Source organism: Camelus dromedarius, chromosome 5 (genome assembly GCF_036321535.1).
Source record: "Camelus dromedarius isolate mCamDro1 chromosome 5, mCamDro1.pat, whole genome shotgun sequence".
Lineage (NCBI taxonomy): Eukaryota > Metazoa > Chordata > Mammalia > Artiodactyla > Camelidae > Camelus > Camelus dromedarius.
The window spans coordinates 51,255,450-51,274,321 of NC_087440.1; the positions used below are offsets into that span (position 1 = coordinate 51,255,450).

Below are 18,872 nucleotides of genomic sequence, written 5' to 3' on the forward strand. Positions count from 1 at the left end.
ATATGTGGCTAATAATTATATTTCAATTGGATGGCGCTGCTCTAGAGAAATAAGCACAAACCTTTACCAGAAAACATGTACGAGAAAGCTCATAAATAACATTATTGGTAATACCTCCAAACTAGGAAGAAACTCGAGTATCAATCTAGAGTACAAGAGATAAATTGTGGCATATTTATACAATGGAATATATATACAGCAAAAAAGAAAACATGAGTAAGGATAGCTCCATAAAATGTGGGAAAATCTTTAAAATAATGTTGGCAGAAAGAAGCCAGATAAAAAGAATAGATACAAAGAGATTCCTTCTGGAGAGTTCTACTGAGAAAAATGCTAACAATGTGCTGTTTTCTAACGTGGTGATGGTTAAATAGGAGTTCCTTAAATTGTATTTTTATGTTTTATGCATTTTCTGATTGTGTATTACACTTGACTGTAGAAAAGATTTTTAAAAGTTAGAGAATCATCAAGCAAACAGAATATCAAGGGGTGAAATTATCAATAAATTAAGTCAAAAGGGCCCTCCTAGTCCCAAGCTTAATGAATGTGATTAAAATGTCAGAACACTGGAGACAGAAAATATCCTACCAGCTTAGGGTGGAGGGAGGAAGCAAGTCATACACAAAGCATAAGACAAACTAGCTCCAGATTCAATAGTAACACTAGAAGCTGGAAGGCAATAGTTGCCCTGGTAAAATGAAAACATGCTCAGACATAACAAGGCCAAAAATTGTATCCCCCATGTACCCTTTCTCATTAAGCTTCTATAATTTGCACCACACTAAAATGAGAGTACAAAAGAAGAAAGAGAAAAATATGGTATATAAGAAACAAAGGAACTAACACAGAAGCAAAGCCCAGGATGAAGTGAAGGAAAATTCTAAGAGTTGTACAATAGGTATAAAGGTCACCAGTCCAGGCGGAAGCAGATCAGAAGGCTCTGGGAGAAACTATCTCAAAAAATAAAATTAACAGAGTATCTAAAAGGAGGATATTTAGACAACTGGTAGAGAGTTTGAGCTTAAATTAATAAATACACAGAAAACTACACAAACAAGAAAACAAGACAATTACTAACTCCAGTAAAAGTAAAAGGTTATTAGGTAGGAAAGAAAAAGTAGTTTAACTATAAATAACACTTACAGTCGTAACAATATAAACTTTGAATACTGATTCAACCAAAATTAAGATATAACTGTGAGATAGGAGGGAAGGCAGGAAGTATGTATGTGTGGTAAGGTACGTATGGTTGGAGGGGGAACATATGTGTATATGTTTATAAAGAATATTAAATCAAAACAAAAAAATTAAATCCTTTCCTTCCATAGCAGGAAATCAACAGATAATGCCCCAAACAGAAAAGTCAGTAAGTAGCAATATAAGCACTTTTTTTCTTTAGAGATACAGAATACTGAAACAAATCACTTTGAAAAATTTAAGGGATCATCTCTAGGAAACAAAAAATTTTGTGACTAGTGAGGAGGTTCTGCTGTTTTTCATAACAAGCCCTATAGAGCTAATTATCTTTTTATTTCCATGAATAATTTTGATAAAACACAAACTAATTTATAAAGAAACACAATTTGAAGTGTGGAAGTGGGAAAGAGGAAGGACACATGAAACTAGAGACTAGAAAAGATTTTAAGTAAGGCAGTTAGAAATTCATATAGGACTAATATCCAAAAAACCTGGCTTTATTTTTTTTTTGAAATTCAAAATAGATTTGGGAGAAATAAATGTTTCCTCTTACATTCTGCACTCTATGACAATTGGACACTTAATTACATCTTACCATGTATTTCTACTAGAGCAACAGAACAAAGACTTTTTTAAAAATGTGAAATAAACATTTATATTTTAAATTTAGCAGTGGAGTTCTTAAGACTGTTTCTTATGGAGTTTGTAAGGCTGCCTCCATAAAAGTCAAGGGGCCTACTCAGTAAAAATGACTGTGCATGAGAATTAAGATAATGTCTAACTGGGATGGATTTTTTTTCTGTGATTATGATTTTAGCAAATAACCTGCAAAGAAGCTTTAACATTGAGGATCTGAGTTTCTTATGCCAAACTTCTTAAAGTACTTGCAAATATGGAAAGCCATGAAAACAATGTTAAAATCCCACCTATAAATACTAATAAGACATGAAGATGGCAATGAAAGATAACCATACTTTGCGCTTTCACAGTATTTACTATCTCAGCATCCTAAGAGGTAGTCAACATAAAATTACCACATCAGAACAAACTCACCTTTAATATTTTTCTGAAAGACTAGTCAGAAAAGGAGCAATTAAAATAATTTTCAGTCTTTAACAGTAGATTAACAAGTCAAACCTGTATTTTACTTACAACGTATTTTCAAATTGCCAGAAGGTATTTCCTTACATATACACTGTAAATAGAAGTTATAATACTATAAATTCATGCACAGACACATATAAAAACATTAAAATTTATTTTTTTAATTGACAAACACTAGATTTGACAAATTTTAGAAATGTTATCTTCTAAAGTACATTTTTTTAGCTCCCCATACTCACAATCAAATTAAAAATCTTGCCAATACATTTGTTCAATCAACTAACAATTTGAGTTTCTGGTATGATGTAGAAATAAATCCCTTTGGCTATACAGTCTTACTGTGTATTTACTTATGTTAAATTCTTAATTCCATTGCCAATACTTCTGCAAGGATGCAAGTGCCTCAAACACCAACTAAGAATGTTGGAAGTTTTGTTTGTTATGAAAGAGTTAAAATTCAATTTAAAAGGAAAAGAAACAAATTTCATCCTAAAGAGAAACACTAACAACTACAAAATACGGCTGATAGAAATTTTTAAAAACCTAAATAAATGAAAAGATAAACTTTATGGGTTGAAAAGGCTCAATACTGTTAAGATGTCAATACCCCTCAAACAATCTAAAATTCAACACAATCCAAATCAAAATTCCAGTAGGTCCAGTAGGGGGGTTTTTTTGGTAGAAATTGATAGGCTAATTTTAAAATTCCTATGGAAATGCAAAGGTCCAAAACAACTCTGAAAAAGGATGAAGTAGGAAGGCTGAAACTACCTCATTTTAAGATTTTTTTTATAAAGCTACAATAATCAAAATAGTGTGGTATTGATGTAAAGATAGGCAAAAAGATCAGTGGAACAGAATACAGAATTGAGAAATAAAACCACACTACATATAGACAAATGATTTTGATAAAGGTGCAAAGGCCTTCAGCAAAGGAGAAAGGCTAACTTTTTCAGTAAATGATGGGAGAACCACCAGACAACCATATGCAATAAAACAAACATAACATATATAAAATTATCTCATCATATATAAAATAAAGTCAAACAGATCACAGATTTAAATGTAAAACCTAGAACTATAGAACTTCTGGAAGAAAAAATAGAAGAAAAATTTTGTAACCCTGGGTTAACCAACTATTTCTTAGATAGGATACTAAAGGCACAGTCTGTAAAAAATCAAATGGATAAACTAGACTTCATAAAAATTTTAAACTTTTACTCTTCAAACAATAATATTAGGAGTTAACTGAATATAATTGTCAAAAAAAAAGACAATGAATTAATAACATTTTATAGTAATAAAACTGTATTTTGGTCTTTTTTTTTAAAACTGAGATTTTCTCCATGTGCTTTAATTATAGTTTAATCTCTTTAATTTTGAGCTAAATTAATGTACATTGAACCCGCTAAACTGAAGCCATCATTCTCAATTAAACAAACTACTACGACAATACTTGAACTAAATTTTAAAATAAAAACTAGCATTTTTTTTCTTGGTAAATAAATTACAACTTTATCATTAATTACTGCCTAAAAGTGTATTAACATATTAGCTTATACTTTTTAAGGTAAAGTTGCTATGGTATTTAATGTATACATAGAAAGTGAGAAGAAATGAAGAAGTGGCAGATTAGATAGGCTAGTTTTGAAAAATGATGTTGTTATATATGGGTTCTAGTACATCTCACCATAAAAATTCTGGAGATTAGATAGTTGTAATCTGGTTAATTTGGGATGATGAATATTTTGGACTAACAGTGACAACATAAATACATTTTAGGACTAGTATACATGTGGCATATGGATTCATGGGAAGAATGAAAACCTAAAACCTAAACTACATAGTTTATCATCCTTAAACCATTCTATAGTATTCAAAGGTTCCATTATTGATAGGATTAATAGTTATTTACATTATTCAAAGATAAGGCTCCATTATTGACAGTACTAAATACAATTACTCTGAACACTGATGGGTCCAAACATTTTATTGGGTGTGGAATGTTAACCCAGAACTTGTTTTGATTCTTGGATGTATACAATAATGCCAACTAACTTTATTTACTTTCTTGTTTAAATGTGGAGTTTGTTGTTTTTAAAAATTATTTTCTTTAAAAAATCCCATTAAAGATTTATTGCTGTTAAAAAAAGAGGTAATATTAAGAGAATAAAAAGACAAGCTACATACTGAAAGAAAATCTTTGTAGAGCATACATCTGATAATTGATCTATATTCAGACATATAAAGAAATTTCAAAACTCAGCAGTAAGAAAACAACTCAACAAAAAAGGGCAAGCAATCTGAACAGTTCACCAAAGACATATGGATGGCAAAAAAGAACACCAGAGATGCTCAACATCATTAATCATTAGTGAAATGGAGATTAAAAACAACAAGATACCAGCACACACCCATTAGAATGGTTAAAATAAATTAAATACCAAGTATTGGCAGGAGGAACTGGAATTCTCCTATGCTGCTGGTGGGAATGTAAAACTGTACAACAGTTTGAACAGAAAACAGTTTGATAGTTACTTAAAAAGTTAAATATACACTTATTATCTGATCCAGTCACTCTTTGATTATTTCCTAAGAAAAAAGGAAATATATGGCCACATAAAGACTTGTACACAAATGTTTACAGCAGCTTTATGTGTAATACCCAAGATGTGAAAACCAAATGTACATCACCAGGTGAATGGTTTAAAAAAAAACAGAAGTATATCCACACAATAGAATGCTACTAAGCAATAAAAAGAAATGAACTATTGATGCATGCAACAACATGCATGGATCTCAAATTAATTATGCTGAGTGAAAGAAGCCAGGCAAAAATAGAATACATACTGTGGGATTCCAATGCCAAAAAAACTCTAGAAAAAGCAATCTACAGTGACCTAAAAAGCAGATCAGTGACTGCTTGTGGATGAGAGGTCCGGGGGGGATGGGAGGGAGAATTATAGAGGGTAAAGAGGAAATTTATGGGGCTCAAGGATATACTTACTATCTTTATTATGAATGTTTTACTGAAATATCCAGACATAAAAACTTATCAAACTGTACACTTTAAATATGTGCAGTTTACTGTATGTTAAATTTCCAGTTAAGTTATTTAAAATAATATAAAAATATAATAATCTGAGGAGCATTTTTCTGATCAGGGTGTATAATGAAGAATTAAAATCACAGTTGTACACGATAAACTCATTAAGGTTAGGAACTATTTCTTGTGTTTTGGGTTTCTTCCTATTTCCCCACCCCTTTATTCCTTTATTCCACACAGGTAATCAAGCACCGTGCCTTGCATAAAGAAAGCACTCAGTAAACAGTTACTAAATAAATTTATGATAGCAAACAGATTTCTCGGACTTGCTGAAATCTGGAGACTGGGAAAAACTAAGAACTCCATAAAATGTGTTTTTATTTCATTGGATATGTACCTGGAGACTCAGCTATCCCATATAACATAAATGAGCGGCTTCCTACTCTACATTCCTCTATTCCCACTGTCTATTAATACTCACTTTTCTCACTTAGATTTAGTGTTCTTGATTAGGTGCTTTCTTAACAGGTTTTCAAGGCAGGTTTATTTAAAATACAGGTAAGTACAGGCCAGGAATTTCATTCTATTTAGCTTAGTATTAGATAAGGGCTTACCATAAAATAATCAAGAAGTAGGAAAGACCACCAGCTGAAACTGAAAGTTTGTCAGTAAAATTTTCCTTGATTGGAATGAAATGGCATATAACTTGTAAAGTCCTTCCAATAAAGCCAGACCATTAGCCTGTAAAGCCAAGAAAGTACAGGCTAGACCAATGGTTCCAACTTGTTCCAGTGGCAGTAGTCACAGTGCTCTTAGAAGAATGTGAAATATTAAGATACTTATACTTTATCATAGTAAGAAAGAATAATGTTAATAAAAATGACTATAAAACTTAAAACTATAAGCATGTTTGTAAGTAAAAACAGAAAGTCATAAGCTTTTCTCCCTGTTAAACCTCTGTATCTCTTGTTCATTTATTTTACAATCTTGCACTACTCATTAGCAAGTAAACTGCAGCTGGCACCACAGACTTAAAAATAACAGGAGAAAAATAAATAAAATTGACAAAATTCATACCAGGTATTTTTCCTGGGACCTGAGAAAAAGATCACTTTTACTAAATATGTTTTATTCAGTCAAAATTTAACTCCCTGGGCCAAATACCTATGCTCTTCAGCATACTACCAAAACTACAATATGCACTCTTTAAGAAGATCTGCCTGCAAGGTGCCTGCACTCAAGGAGTAAATAAAGCAGGTTTTCCTTTCCCACCTCTCCTTCACAACTGCCCCTCTCCCACTTTAATGAAGAAAGGCAGATCTCTTACTTATCCTGAATCTCATTATGGTGTGTTGCCCTGAAGTGCAATAAAAATAAATAAATAAATTCTAGGACACAAGTCAAAGAGATAATGCTAAATATTTTTCATTTAAGTACCTTTTTGCCTCCATCCCCTAGCCTGCTGTCAAAAAATATATCATAATGAGAGGAGAAGCTCATGAAAACAAAGAAAAGAAAGCATCTTTAAGAAATACTAAATAAAGGCAACATTACTTTATTTCATTCAGGAGAAAAACCCCAAAGCAAGTTTTCACACCTTATCTTTCTATCTTACAATTAGAATTCAGAAATGAGATGGTTGGCATGTGACATGTAGTAACACATTCTCCTGAACTGAAAAATTAAGTCAGACTTTGAAAGAAGATAAATATGATAAGCTACTTGGCTTGACAACTAAAACTGATCTTACCAATTAGGTTATGTGGGGTTATTTTCCATAAAATGAATGAGTGTGGTAGGCAGAACTAAGGTGGCTGGCTCCTAAGATTCCCACCCCTGGTATACATGCCCTGTGTACTCCTCCTTGAATATCAGCAGGACCTGTGAATACAATGAGTTATCACTCATGTGATCAGATTACTATGTAGGACAAAGGTGACTAAGGTCCATAATCAGTTGACTTTGAATTAATCAAAAGGGAGCTTATCCTGGGTTGGCCTGACCTAAATCAGGTGAGTCCTTTAAAAGAGGGTATAGACGTGCGAGAAAAGTAACAGCAGCAGATACACTCCTGCTGGCCTTGAAGAAGAAAACTGACACATTATAGGGAGGTCACGTGGCAAGGAGTGGCAGCAGCCTCTGGGAACTGAGGGCCTCAGACAGGCAACTGAAAAGAAATGAATTCTGCCAATAACCACATAAGCTTGGACAGTACCCCGAGCCTCAGGTGAGACTGCAGCCCAAGCCAAAACCTTGATTTCAGCTGAGGACACCCAAAGCAGAGACTAGGCTAGGCTGTGTCTGGACTTCTAACTTACAGAAATTTTGAAATAATAAATGTGTGTTATATTAAGTCACCAAATTTGTTATGCAGCAACAGAAAATTAATACGATGAGCTAGATGTGTACCTCCCAGGACTCGATGAAAATGTATTTAAAGAATGTGATAACGTAAAGTACATTTTCTCAATAAACATTGTCATGGCTAAGGTACACTGAATACTGTTTTTATTTTTCCAATCTTTCTTGGTTACACTGGACTACAAAAGTACTTCTAAGTAAAAAAGTGAAAAAGTAACAGTAATAATAATTAGTCATTTGACAAGTCCTGGAAAAGCTAGAAAATAAAAAAGTGAATAACTCTAAAGACCAGGTAATAAATCATTTTACAAGTCAGGTGCTTTCCAACTTTCTGCTTTAAACAAAACTGAAGGAGAACTTAACAATTCCTGGCTGATAGAGCTTTAAAAATAATTTTTTGATAAATCACAATATAACATTTGGCATACAGTTTCAAAGAAGTTTATAAAATGAGTCTGCTTTAAAATTTTCTTCTACTTATATTAACAAGCATTCTCAAGACTTAATCTACGGAAATGGAAAGTAGAAGTAGAACTGATGCTGAACCCTGATACCCTACAGTAAGCACCTGTCTCATTTTAGCAATAAGTAATATTCACCTATAAAACATGAACTAATTTAAATATAATGCAAACAGGTACACAGATGTCGGACTAATGTGTTTTCAATAAAGCTTTATGATTATTAATTATTTTTCAGAGCTCATGACATTTACGTCCTTTTGATCAATTATGTACTACTAGTAACTCAAGCCAAAAGGAAAGTTTTAAAGCTTTATGAGCATTGGGGAAATTTTCAAAAATTCAGTATACAGACATTTTGTTGTTGCAAAGAAGTATAATTACAAAGGAGTATCAATTAAAGACTTTGAAACATAAAAATGTTATATTAGAATATAATTATGTGAGGGAAGAAGAATGAAAAGTTCACAGAGATTAAAAAATTGATGTAAAATTTCCAACCATTAAAAAAGCACTTTGTAATGTATATTTGAAAAGGCTGAATGGTGTATATCAAATTGTTATGGTACCTAGATTTCATTGGGTACATTTAAAAAACTGGTGGGATTGTTTTATTTTAAAACATCACCAGTATTTAAAACACATATAAAATTATATCATCTGAGACTATTTGAACCTAAAGATGAAAACGTTCAGGTGTCAACATAAAAATGTGCAAATTTTTCAAAATTCTTTTAGGATACGTAGCAAAAAGAAAATTAGAAAACTCCTTTGAGGAGAAAGACCAAGACTCAGGGCTGATTAGTTGAGAGCTTGATGTGAGAGGGAAGGGACAGGTTTCTGGCTTGAGAACTGAGTACTATATCATTTATACTGGAGATGGAGGTTTATGGAAGATGGTAATAAGCTTGGATTGGGTCATGCTGTGAATATTCACATAGAAATACCCAGGAAGCATGGATTGGAAGAATCACTATTGTTAAAATGGTCATACTGCCCAAGGCAATCTACAGATTTAACGCAATCCCTATCAAATTACCCAGGACATATTTCACAGAACTAGAACAAATCATAATAAAATTTATATGGAACCACAAAAGACCTAGAATTGCCAAAGCATTACTGAAGAAAAAGTAAGAGGCTGGAGGAATAACTCTCCCAGACTTCAGACAATACTATAGAGCTATAATAATCAAAACAGTATGATATTGGTACAAAAACAGACATATGGACCAATGGAACAGAATAGAGAACCCAGGAATGAATCCACAAACTCCTGGTCAACTAATCTTTGACAAAGGAGGCAAGAATATACAATGGTACATTTATACAATGGAATACTACTCAGCCACAAAAACTGACAACATAACGCCATTTGCAGCAACATGGATGCTCCTGGAGAATGTCATTCTAAGTGAAGTAAGCCAGAAAGAGAAAGAAAAATACCATATGAGATTGCTCATATGTGGAATCTAAAAAAAAACAAACAAAGCATAAATACAAAACAGAAATAGACTCACAGACACAGAATACAAACTTGGTGGTTGCCAAGGGGGCAGAGGGTGGGAAGGGATAGACTGGGATTTCAAAATTGTAGAATAGATAAACAAGATTATACTGTATAGCACAGGGAAATATACACAAGATCTTTTGGTAGCTCACAGAGAAAAAAATGTGACAATGGATATATGTATGTTCATGTATAACTGAAAAATTGTGCTCTACGCTGGAATTTGACACAACATTGTAAAATGGTTATAAATCAATAAAAAAAGTTTAAAAAAAGAATATACAATGGAATAAAGACAGTCTCTTCAGCAAATGGTGCTGGGAAAACGGGACAGCAGCATTTAAATCGATGAAGCTAGAATACTTCCTTACACCATACACAAAAATAAACTCAAAATGGATCAAAGACTTAAACATAAAACAAGCCACAATAAACCTCCTAGAAGAAAATATAGGCAAAAAATCACCTCACATACATCTCAAAAATGTTCTCCTAGGGCAGTCTACCCAAGCAATAGAAATAAAAGCAAGAATAAACAAACGGGACCTAATTAAACTTACAAGCTTCTGCACAGCAAAGGAAACCATAAGTAAAACAAAACGACAACCTACGGAATGGGAGAACATTTTTGCAAATGAAACCGACAAAGGCTTGATCTCCAGAATACATAAGCAGCTCATATGACTTAATAAGAAAAAAGCAAACAACCCAATCCAAAAATGGGCAGAAGACCTAAACAAGCAATTCTCCGAGGAAGAAATACCAATGATCAATAGGCACATGAAAAAATGCTCAATATCACTAATCATCAGAGAAATGCAAATCAAAACTACAATGAGGTGTTACCTCACACCAGTCAGAATGGCCATCATTCAAAAGTCCAAATGACAAATGCTGGAGAGGCTGTGGAGAAAAGGGAACCCTTCTACACCGCAGGTGGGAATGCAGTTTGGTGCAGCCACTGTGGGAAACAGTATGGAGATTCCTCAAAAGACTAGGAATAGACTTACCATATGACCCAGGAATCCCACTCCTGAGTATATATCCAGATGGAACCCTACTTCAAAAAGACACCGGCACCCCAATGTTCATAGCAGCACTATTTACAATAGCCAAGACATGGAAACAGCCTAAATGTCCATCAGCAGATGACTGGATAAAGAAGATGTGGTATATTTATACAATGGAATACTATTCAGCCATAAAAATGACAACATAATGCCATTTGCAGCAACATGGCTGTCCCTGGAGAATGTCATTCTAAGTGAAGTAAGCCAGAAAGAGAAAGAAAAATACCATATAAGATCGCTCATATGTGGAATCTAAAAAAAAAAGAGAACATAAATACAAAACAGAAACAGACTCATAGACATCGAATACAAACTTGTGGTTGCCAAGGGGGTGGGGAATGGGAAGGGACAGACTGGGAGTTCAAAATTTGTAGATACTGACAGGCATATGTAGAATAGATAAACAAGATTATACGCTATAGCACAGGGAAATATATACAAGATCTTGTGGTAGCTCACAGCAAAAAAAAAAAAAAAGTGACAATGAATGTATGTATGTTCATGTATAACTGAAAAACTGTGCTCTACACTGGAATTTGACACAACGTTGTAAAATTACTATAACTCAATAAAAGAAAAAGTTAAAAAAAAAAAAGAATTGTCCAGGAAGCAGGAGCTGCAGCAGTTTTAGATAGGCTGCAAGAGAAGGCCTCTGGAAAGAAGACAATGTTCTTCTGAAGACTTAAAGGAAGTAAAAGGGCCATTCATGTTTTCATCTGTAGGAAGGTTGTTCTAGGTAGAAGGAACACCAAGTATAAAAGCCCTGAGACTAGAACATGTCTACGTATTGTAGGTACCAGGAAGCCAGTGTGGGGCAGGAGTAGAGCAAAAACCAGACAGTAGTAAATGAGGTTAGTGAGGTAAAGGAGGAAAGAGGGCAACACCGGACTGTAGAGGGCCTAGCAGGCTACTGGGAGGACTTTGACTTTTATTCTGAGAAGCACTGAACAGGTTTTGAACAAAGGAATGACATGATCCCACTTATCCCTACTGTGTTAAGAAAAGACTGAATGGGGCAAGGGTAGAAGAGAAGAGACCAGTTTAAGAGGCTACTTTAATACTCCAAGAGATTGGTGGTGCTGACTTGTTCCTAGGTGGCAGAAGTGGAAGAGTAAGAAATGGTGACTGAATATTGCTATAGTGTGACGTAGAGCTAAGAAGAGTTGCTGACAGATTAGATATGGGTTATAAAAGACAGGATTCAAGTAACTCAATATTTTGAGCAATTAGTATGATGGAATTACCATGTACTGATACAGGCAATACTACAAAAGGAGCTAGTTTTCAGGGGAAGAGAAGGAGCTCAGAATTAGTTGAGATGCCTAACACACATCTTTGTGGAAGTGTCAAGAAAGAAATTGGATATTCCAGCTCAGGAGAGGTCTGAGCCAGGAATAAAAACTGTAAACCATCAGATACAGATGGTATGTGAAGCAATGAGGCTGGGTGCGATTTCCAAGAATGGACTGTAAATAGCAACAGAAGTCCACAGACTAAGCTTTGAGAAGGTCAGGATGATGTAGGAGAGCAACAAAGGAGAAGATGGAGAAGGAATAGTCAGAGATGAAGAAAACCAGCAGAATTTGGTGTCCTGGAAGGCAAATGAGTAAAGGATTTCAAGAAGGAGGAAGGGATCAACTATCAAACGCTGTTAATGGGTCAATTAAAAAAGAATTACAAAGTGTAATGTAAGAGGTAGTATCTGACTTTACAAAGTGCTTTAATGAAGAAAACTGGGATAATGAAAACTTCACTTGGAGGAGACACCACCAGTGTTCACATCTAGATCTTGATGTTGTACTCTGTTGCTTCATCCCTCTACATTAAAATGTGAAGTGTTACAACAGTTTCTACATTTCAAAAGCTTTCTACTTACTATAATATGTTCTTATGTAAAAAAAGGAAAGAATTTTAGGTTGTTAATTTTTAACGTGACTACATGAGATAATGCTAAATCCATTAGTTCCATTAAAATTCCTTCCTGATTCAAATACTCAGGCTAACAGAGAATATAATCAAACTGCTGCTCCCTTGAAGAAAGGCCATGGTTAGTATAAAAGATATATACTTGATTTATGTCAAGAGGTAACACAGGTAATGCTTTGGATACTCAGCATAAAACACTTTAATGGAGTATTATTGCTCCAAATATTCCCTCCCAAAATTAAACTGAAAATAGAAGACTACTAAATCATGGCTGACAGGAAGCTAAATGCAGCAAGCTAAAATGCATTCCTAATGCTCATCCAGTTCTGGCTAACCCCCTCGGGTCAGTTTGGGCCATTATTAGTTTGGAATCATTCCAAATGACTCCCTGGAGTTCTACTGCTATATTCAGTGGCTTAAGGAAATCCAGAACAGGCCTCATGTCACAAAAATCATAGTTTCTCCCATTCCTTTCAGTTGGAGTGATCCTTCAAAAAAGCAATTTTGATCAAGTTAATTTAATTACTTTGTTATATAAATAACCCTACAGGACTTCCTATTCTCAGGTACAGACCTTAACATGGTCTACACTACAGCCTCCCAACTAACTCATCTTTTTTCACTTGGTCTTGGTTCTTTTAAATCTAGTCATGTTTCTACCTTTCCCTAGGCCTCAAATCTTTTCTCCTCCTCTCCTTGTTTTGTTAATTCCTATTGATCTTTCAGATAATTGTTTACTTCTTTACTGTCTCTCCTAGACCTCTCTGCCAAACCACTTAGAATGGAAGCTGTATGAGAACAGGGGCCTTGCTACAACCTCAGTATCAAGAATAGTGCCTGGCACTCATTAAATATTTAAATATGTCCTCCAGAACTCAGCATGGATGTTACTTCCTTAAAGAAGCCTTCTTTGACCTTCTTATGTCAGTGATACCAATTTCATTTTCCCAAAGGACCCCATAGTTTTCTTCTGGGCCCCAGGCAAGATTTAGCACAATCTTCTAAAACAGTTCCAAGAGATATTAGTACAAAGACATAAACATTAGAATCTTTCAGATTTCACAAAAGCATTTCTGAATCAAAACCCTCCACTCTCTTTTTCCCTGCCACAGATGGCTATTAATTAACTCATTCTTCCACATCTATTGAATTTTAACAGATATCTAAAAGCAAAGTGTAATGGCTGAGGTAGGAAGTCGATATTTAACCTAAATCAAACTAGACTCAGGAACAAGGTAACTCTACCAATTCTTTCTAGCTCTGACATTTATAACTACAGATAAGAGAACAGACATTTTCTTTTCCATGGCTAGCCTGGTGAAGAACACCTTACAGAAAAGATATCTACAAGGGAAGTATCAGGGACTAAAAGTCCTGCTAAAATGATATTAACGCATGTTTCCCATATGTAGAATGCTTACACTGACTTTTCTAAGCATAAAATCAAATAGCACATGCACAAATGACCACAGGCATTTCAAAGACACAGGTAAAAAGCTGCATTGACAAATATATTTCACGCTCTTTTTCCCTTCAAGTAATATGATAGCTTCAATGTTCTTGGGGAGTAGTGGTAAAGGCATTTACGTTTCTGGTTCTTTTAGGTAAGATACATAATTCAGCAATAATGTTAACAATGCATGTATTATCCATTATTACTGTCATTTCGCTCTACTTTACCCTTTGTAGTTCTGTATGCATTTAAACGCCCCACGTGAATTTGTTTTTAAAGTTAAAGAACAAAAGCACAACAAAACAAAAAGTTAAAGAACAACACATTTATATTTCCAATATTATTTTTCCATAAATCTATTTCTCAATGTTCATGTTTCTACATAGTGAAATGAATATTTAATGCTGGTTGAAAAAAATCCCCTGCATTTTCAAAGTCAACAACAATAACTTGGTCACGTATATGCAGTTTTTGGTATTCAGAAAAATTAGCCAAAACTTGAAGTAAGCAAAAGAGATAACCAGGTGTTCTTCAGTGCAGTGCTATGCTCGGAGAACCTTTGATTACTTTCTATTGACTGGGCTAACCTACAAGATTAACTTAAGAGATCTTTGGTACAGATGCAAAATCTAATCAGCAGAAAAACATAACCCAAAACTTACTGCTTATGTTCCCGTAGGGTCCTATATCTAACCTAACAATCTTATCTTAATATTATTTTATTAAATTGCATATAAATATCTACCTCCTCCAATTTTCATATTAAGTGGCTTTAATGTCTTATGAGTTCCCTCATTAAGTAATAAGTTGAATCAAAATTATTGACACATATTTATTCATATTTGCATTAAAGTCATGATTTTACCTTTCTGAAAATTGTATTTTAACAGTTTTGGAGGGTCCACCAAGATGCCCAAATGAACTAATAACCTAACAGAGCTAATTAAACAACCTTGCTCTTTTCAAACACACACAGAGATTTCCTACAGAACTCTGAGCTCAGAATTGCTATCTCATATAAACCAAAACCTCAAAGTTTAGAATTTTCAGTTTCGGTGGTAAACGCCTTTAGAGCAAGATCTCTGCTTTCGTTAATGTTTGTATTCTTAGGATCCAGCATCCTAACAAGTAACTGTGTTCAATAAATGTTAAATGAAACTAGCATATACACGTTCGATGGCAATGTCAACTGGAGGAGAAAAATCCTAGTAGTCCAATAGCATTGCTGCTTCAACTATCAATCCTAGTAGTCTTTGTAACAATTTGGTCAGCTGGAAGAAGGAAGACAAGTTCTAGATGCCTTGAATGTGAAGACAAAGCCTCCCTATAAATGGCAGGAATTCTCACTGTACAAAGACATGGGTGGCAGGTACATATCAGAATTTTGAAAAGACGAGAAAGAGTGAACCTTGAGCTCCTAAAGAGCTACAACTCTTAGCAAGCACTACAATCAACATTTGCAATTCCACAAATACCACAAAACTTGACATAATCTGAATTACTAACATCAAAAATTTCCCAAAAATATTTTTTAAAAAGTCTTCCACGGGAATATACCTCAATTCTAGAATAACAGTAAATTAATAAATGTAACAGAAATTGCTTTTTTAATTCACCTCAAAAGGCTAGGTTTTCTTAGCTGTATTTATTCCATAAGCAAAGGATGTACAAGAACTGTGAAGTAAGACAATACAGATCTATAAGGCACCTGAGTTCCAAGAAAACAAGCACAACATATAAATGCAAATAGACTCAAAGCAATTAACTAGGATTGGATGCTAGCCCTGGCTTTTTTTCCAGCCTAATCTGAAGATATAAATCTGTATCTGTGCATGAAGGATTATTAGGGTCAAAACTACCTACTGAGTAAGTTATGCAACACATACTCAAATACTATTTGCTACCATAAAGAACTAGTAGGTAGAGACCTGCATCACATTGCCAACATACAGCCCTATCTGGTAACTGCACTCTCTTGTTTCTATGTGGTTGAAGGTTCAGCCACTATCTAAGCATTCCCCCCTTTGCTTTTAACTCAGGCCAGTGTTCATTATCACCACTCAGCACACTTTCCATTTCTTTCCCTCTCCTTATAATAGAATCAGATTGCTCATGGAAGGAAGGTCAATTTAATACTTTAACACCTAGTATACCTGTGAAATGATAACTGTCTAGCTGCTCCCAGCCACCTTCCCCAATTTTTTATTTTTACAGATATTACTTGATGTTTGGCCCAAGGGAGGCAATACCTCCTTGTAAGAATTTTGAAAATAATGGAAAATCTGAAACTCTGAATGCATGAGGAAAATGTTTTTATCTTTAAAATACACTACCTCCTTTCACTTACAAAATTTAATGTATAAAGATTAATTTCCCAAGTGCAGTCTTAAACTGATGTTTATTTTTTCTTTATTATTTTAAAATTTATTCTTGGTTATTTTGCACAAAAACACAAGGGATTAAGTTTGCATCAATGGTAAGGAAAACCCATGTTTAGCAGGCTTGATATCTTCTCCTGCACCTATTTACAGTCTTTAAACTTGTCTTGAACTTACAAAAGATTTTATTATAAAAATGATAGTATGATTATTAGCTATCTTCAGACGAAAACTGACACCATGTACAGGAGAGATGCACCATAGCCATGCACTCAAACTTAAAAAATTGATTTTTGTGAGCTGCACCTTTTTTGTCCCCTTAAAATTATTCTAAGTTATAAATTTCGCTCAGTTAAGAAACTGACCATATTTTATAGGGGAAATCTCGTAAACAGGTGGGACGCCTTGTGCAGGAAGGGAGGAGGCACTTTAAATTTACTTCAAGAATTGTAAACACAGACTTATGGCTCAATGACATTTCACACTCGTGAAACACATTCATCTTATAAAAAAAAAACTTACTCTTAAATGAGTGGACACCCTTCACAAGCAAACTGCCTAAGGGAACACCCCCAAAGAACTTGATTAAAAGTAATTACCCGGCCTGGAAATGTGCTTTTGTTTTAGAAACTGTCTAAATACAAACGGGACTTTCTCTTGCCCGAATCCAGCCTGAGGACAACAAATTGGTCAACGGCGGAAGCTGCCTGACGAAATGACTGCAAAATGAAATCCACTTTTATGATCATAACAAAACCTTCCTTCCGGGGCCAGGCGAAAACTTGGGAAAACGTCCTTTTGGACGCAACAGGCAATCACGAGCCTCCGCCGCCGGCTGGGGAGAAAGCGCTCGGCGCGGGCCCTCAGGCCCCGAGCGCAGGGAGGGCACGCAGCTCCCCGTTAGTACGTCTCAGGGGCTGCGGCCCGCACCCCGCCCGCCGCCCGCCTCGGCTCCGGCACCTCCTTCGGGCCCCGCGGCCGCCCGGGCACCAGCACTGACCTTTCGCAGGGCCGAGACCAACAGTCCCCGCCATTTCGGACTGTTCTCTTCGCTGAAGAACTCGTAAGGCTGCGGCGCCTGCTGCATGGCCCCGGCAGCAGCGCCTCCGCATCGGGGGCGGCCCGTGGGCCGAAACGGGCCGGGCCGGTGGCCTGACAAGCAGGGCGCGGGCCGCCTCGCCTCGCCTCGCCTCGCCGGCCGCCGCCGCCTCCCGCCCGGGCCGCCGCTACGGCCGAGGCGGCTCGGAGGCGGCGCCGGCGGGCGGGCGGGGGCTTCGGGGGCGGCTTCCTCGGCCGGGCGGCCGCGCCTCGCGCAGCGTCCGCAGAGGAAGCGCGGTGGCCCGTGAGCCCGGGCGGCCCCCGGCTGCGACCGAAGCGGCGGCCTCTTTTCCCAGCGGCCTTGGCCCGCTTCTCGGGCGGCTCCTCCTCCTTTGTCTGGGTTCGCAGCCGGGCGGGGGTACAGCTGGCCTCGCCCCCGCCCCGACTCCCGCTACGGCCGCGGCGGGCGGAGGGCGGCGGCAGCGGCTTGTCCCCTCATCGCCTCACCTCCGCCCTCCCAACCGACAACGCCGCCTGGCCCGGCCTTCCCGAGTCACCTCCAGAGGGCCCTGGGGACCGACCGGGCGTGCGCGTCGGGCAAACAAGCCACACTCCGGCACGCACAGTGCTGGCCACCGCCGCCGCCCCTTCAGCAGCCGAGCACAGCGCCCCAGGGCCGCCGCCAAGCGCTGGGTCCCAGCAGCAGCGACTCGGCCCGCCCCCTCCGCCCGGCGCTCATTATCCCGGGTAGCTGGAGCAGCCCCGCATGGAGCATGCGCGCCGCGGAGCGGGCTGAGGCGCCGGCCGGGAGCGGGGGCCTCGAGGCGGGAGTACGCGTCTCCTGGGAACCCGCTGGGAGCCTGTTCCACTTAGACTCCCCAACTTACTGACTGTGTTGTACACACACTGTTCCTCCTCTCAGCCTTCCCATGACAATCCCGACGTAATGCTACTCCTCGAGCGCCTCGAGCCCCAGGACTCCTGTCGTGGAAGCAGAATAGGAATTTGAAGAGAAAGGGGCTCTCCGCCTGGACGCGATTTTTAACCTATTTGTGTTCTTCATGGCAGTTCCGTATATAGGAGATAGTAACTATTTCATAGGGTAGTGGTGTGGGGACTGAAGGAGATGAGGCGGGAAAAGCCCTTAGCACACAGTAGGGCCAAAACCGGCAGATGACAACATTAATCAAGCAGGTCCTTCACTTGCACGAGATCCTATGTGTTCATAAAAATCATATCGTTTTGTAAAACTTCCCCAGGACAATTTTGCATTGTTTTCTTAATCTTGTTCTCCAACTTGTGTAGGTGTCAGGTCCCCCCACAGAACT

General features: G+C 37.1%; 1 protein-coding gene across 1 annotated transcript in view; it reads right to left on the reverse strand.

The window, feature by feature from the left end:
• Positions 1 to 17,670, reverse strand: part of SOS2 (SOS Ras/Rho guanine nucleotide exchange factor 2) — an 87,122-nt gene extending 69,452 nt beyond the window's left edge. The window contains exon 1 of the mRNA XM_031453676.2: positions 17,507 to 17,670. Within this exon, the coding sequence (XP_031309536.2) occupies positions 17,507 to 17,593 (87 nt within the window). The 5' untranslated portion in view covers positions 17,594 to 17,670. The remainder of the gene's footprint in view (positions 1 to 17,506) is intronic.
• Positions 17,671 to 18,872: the final 1,202 nt, after the last annotated feature.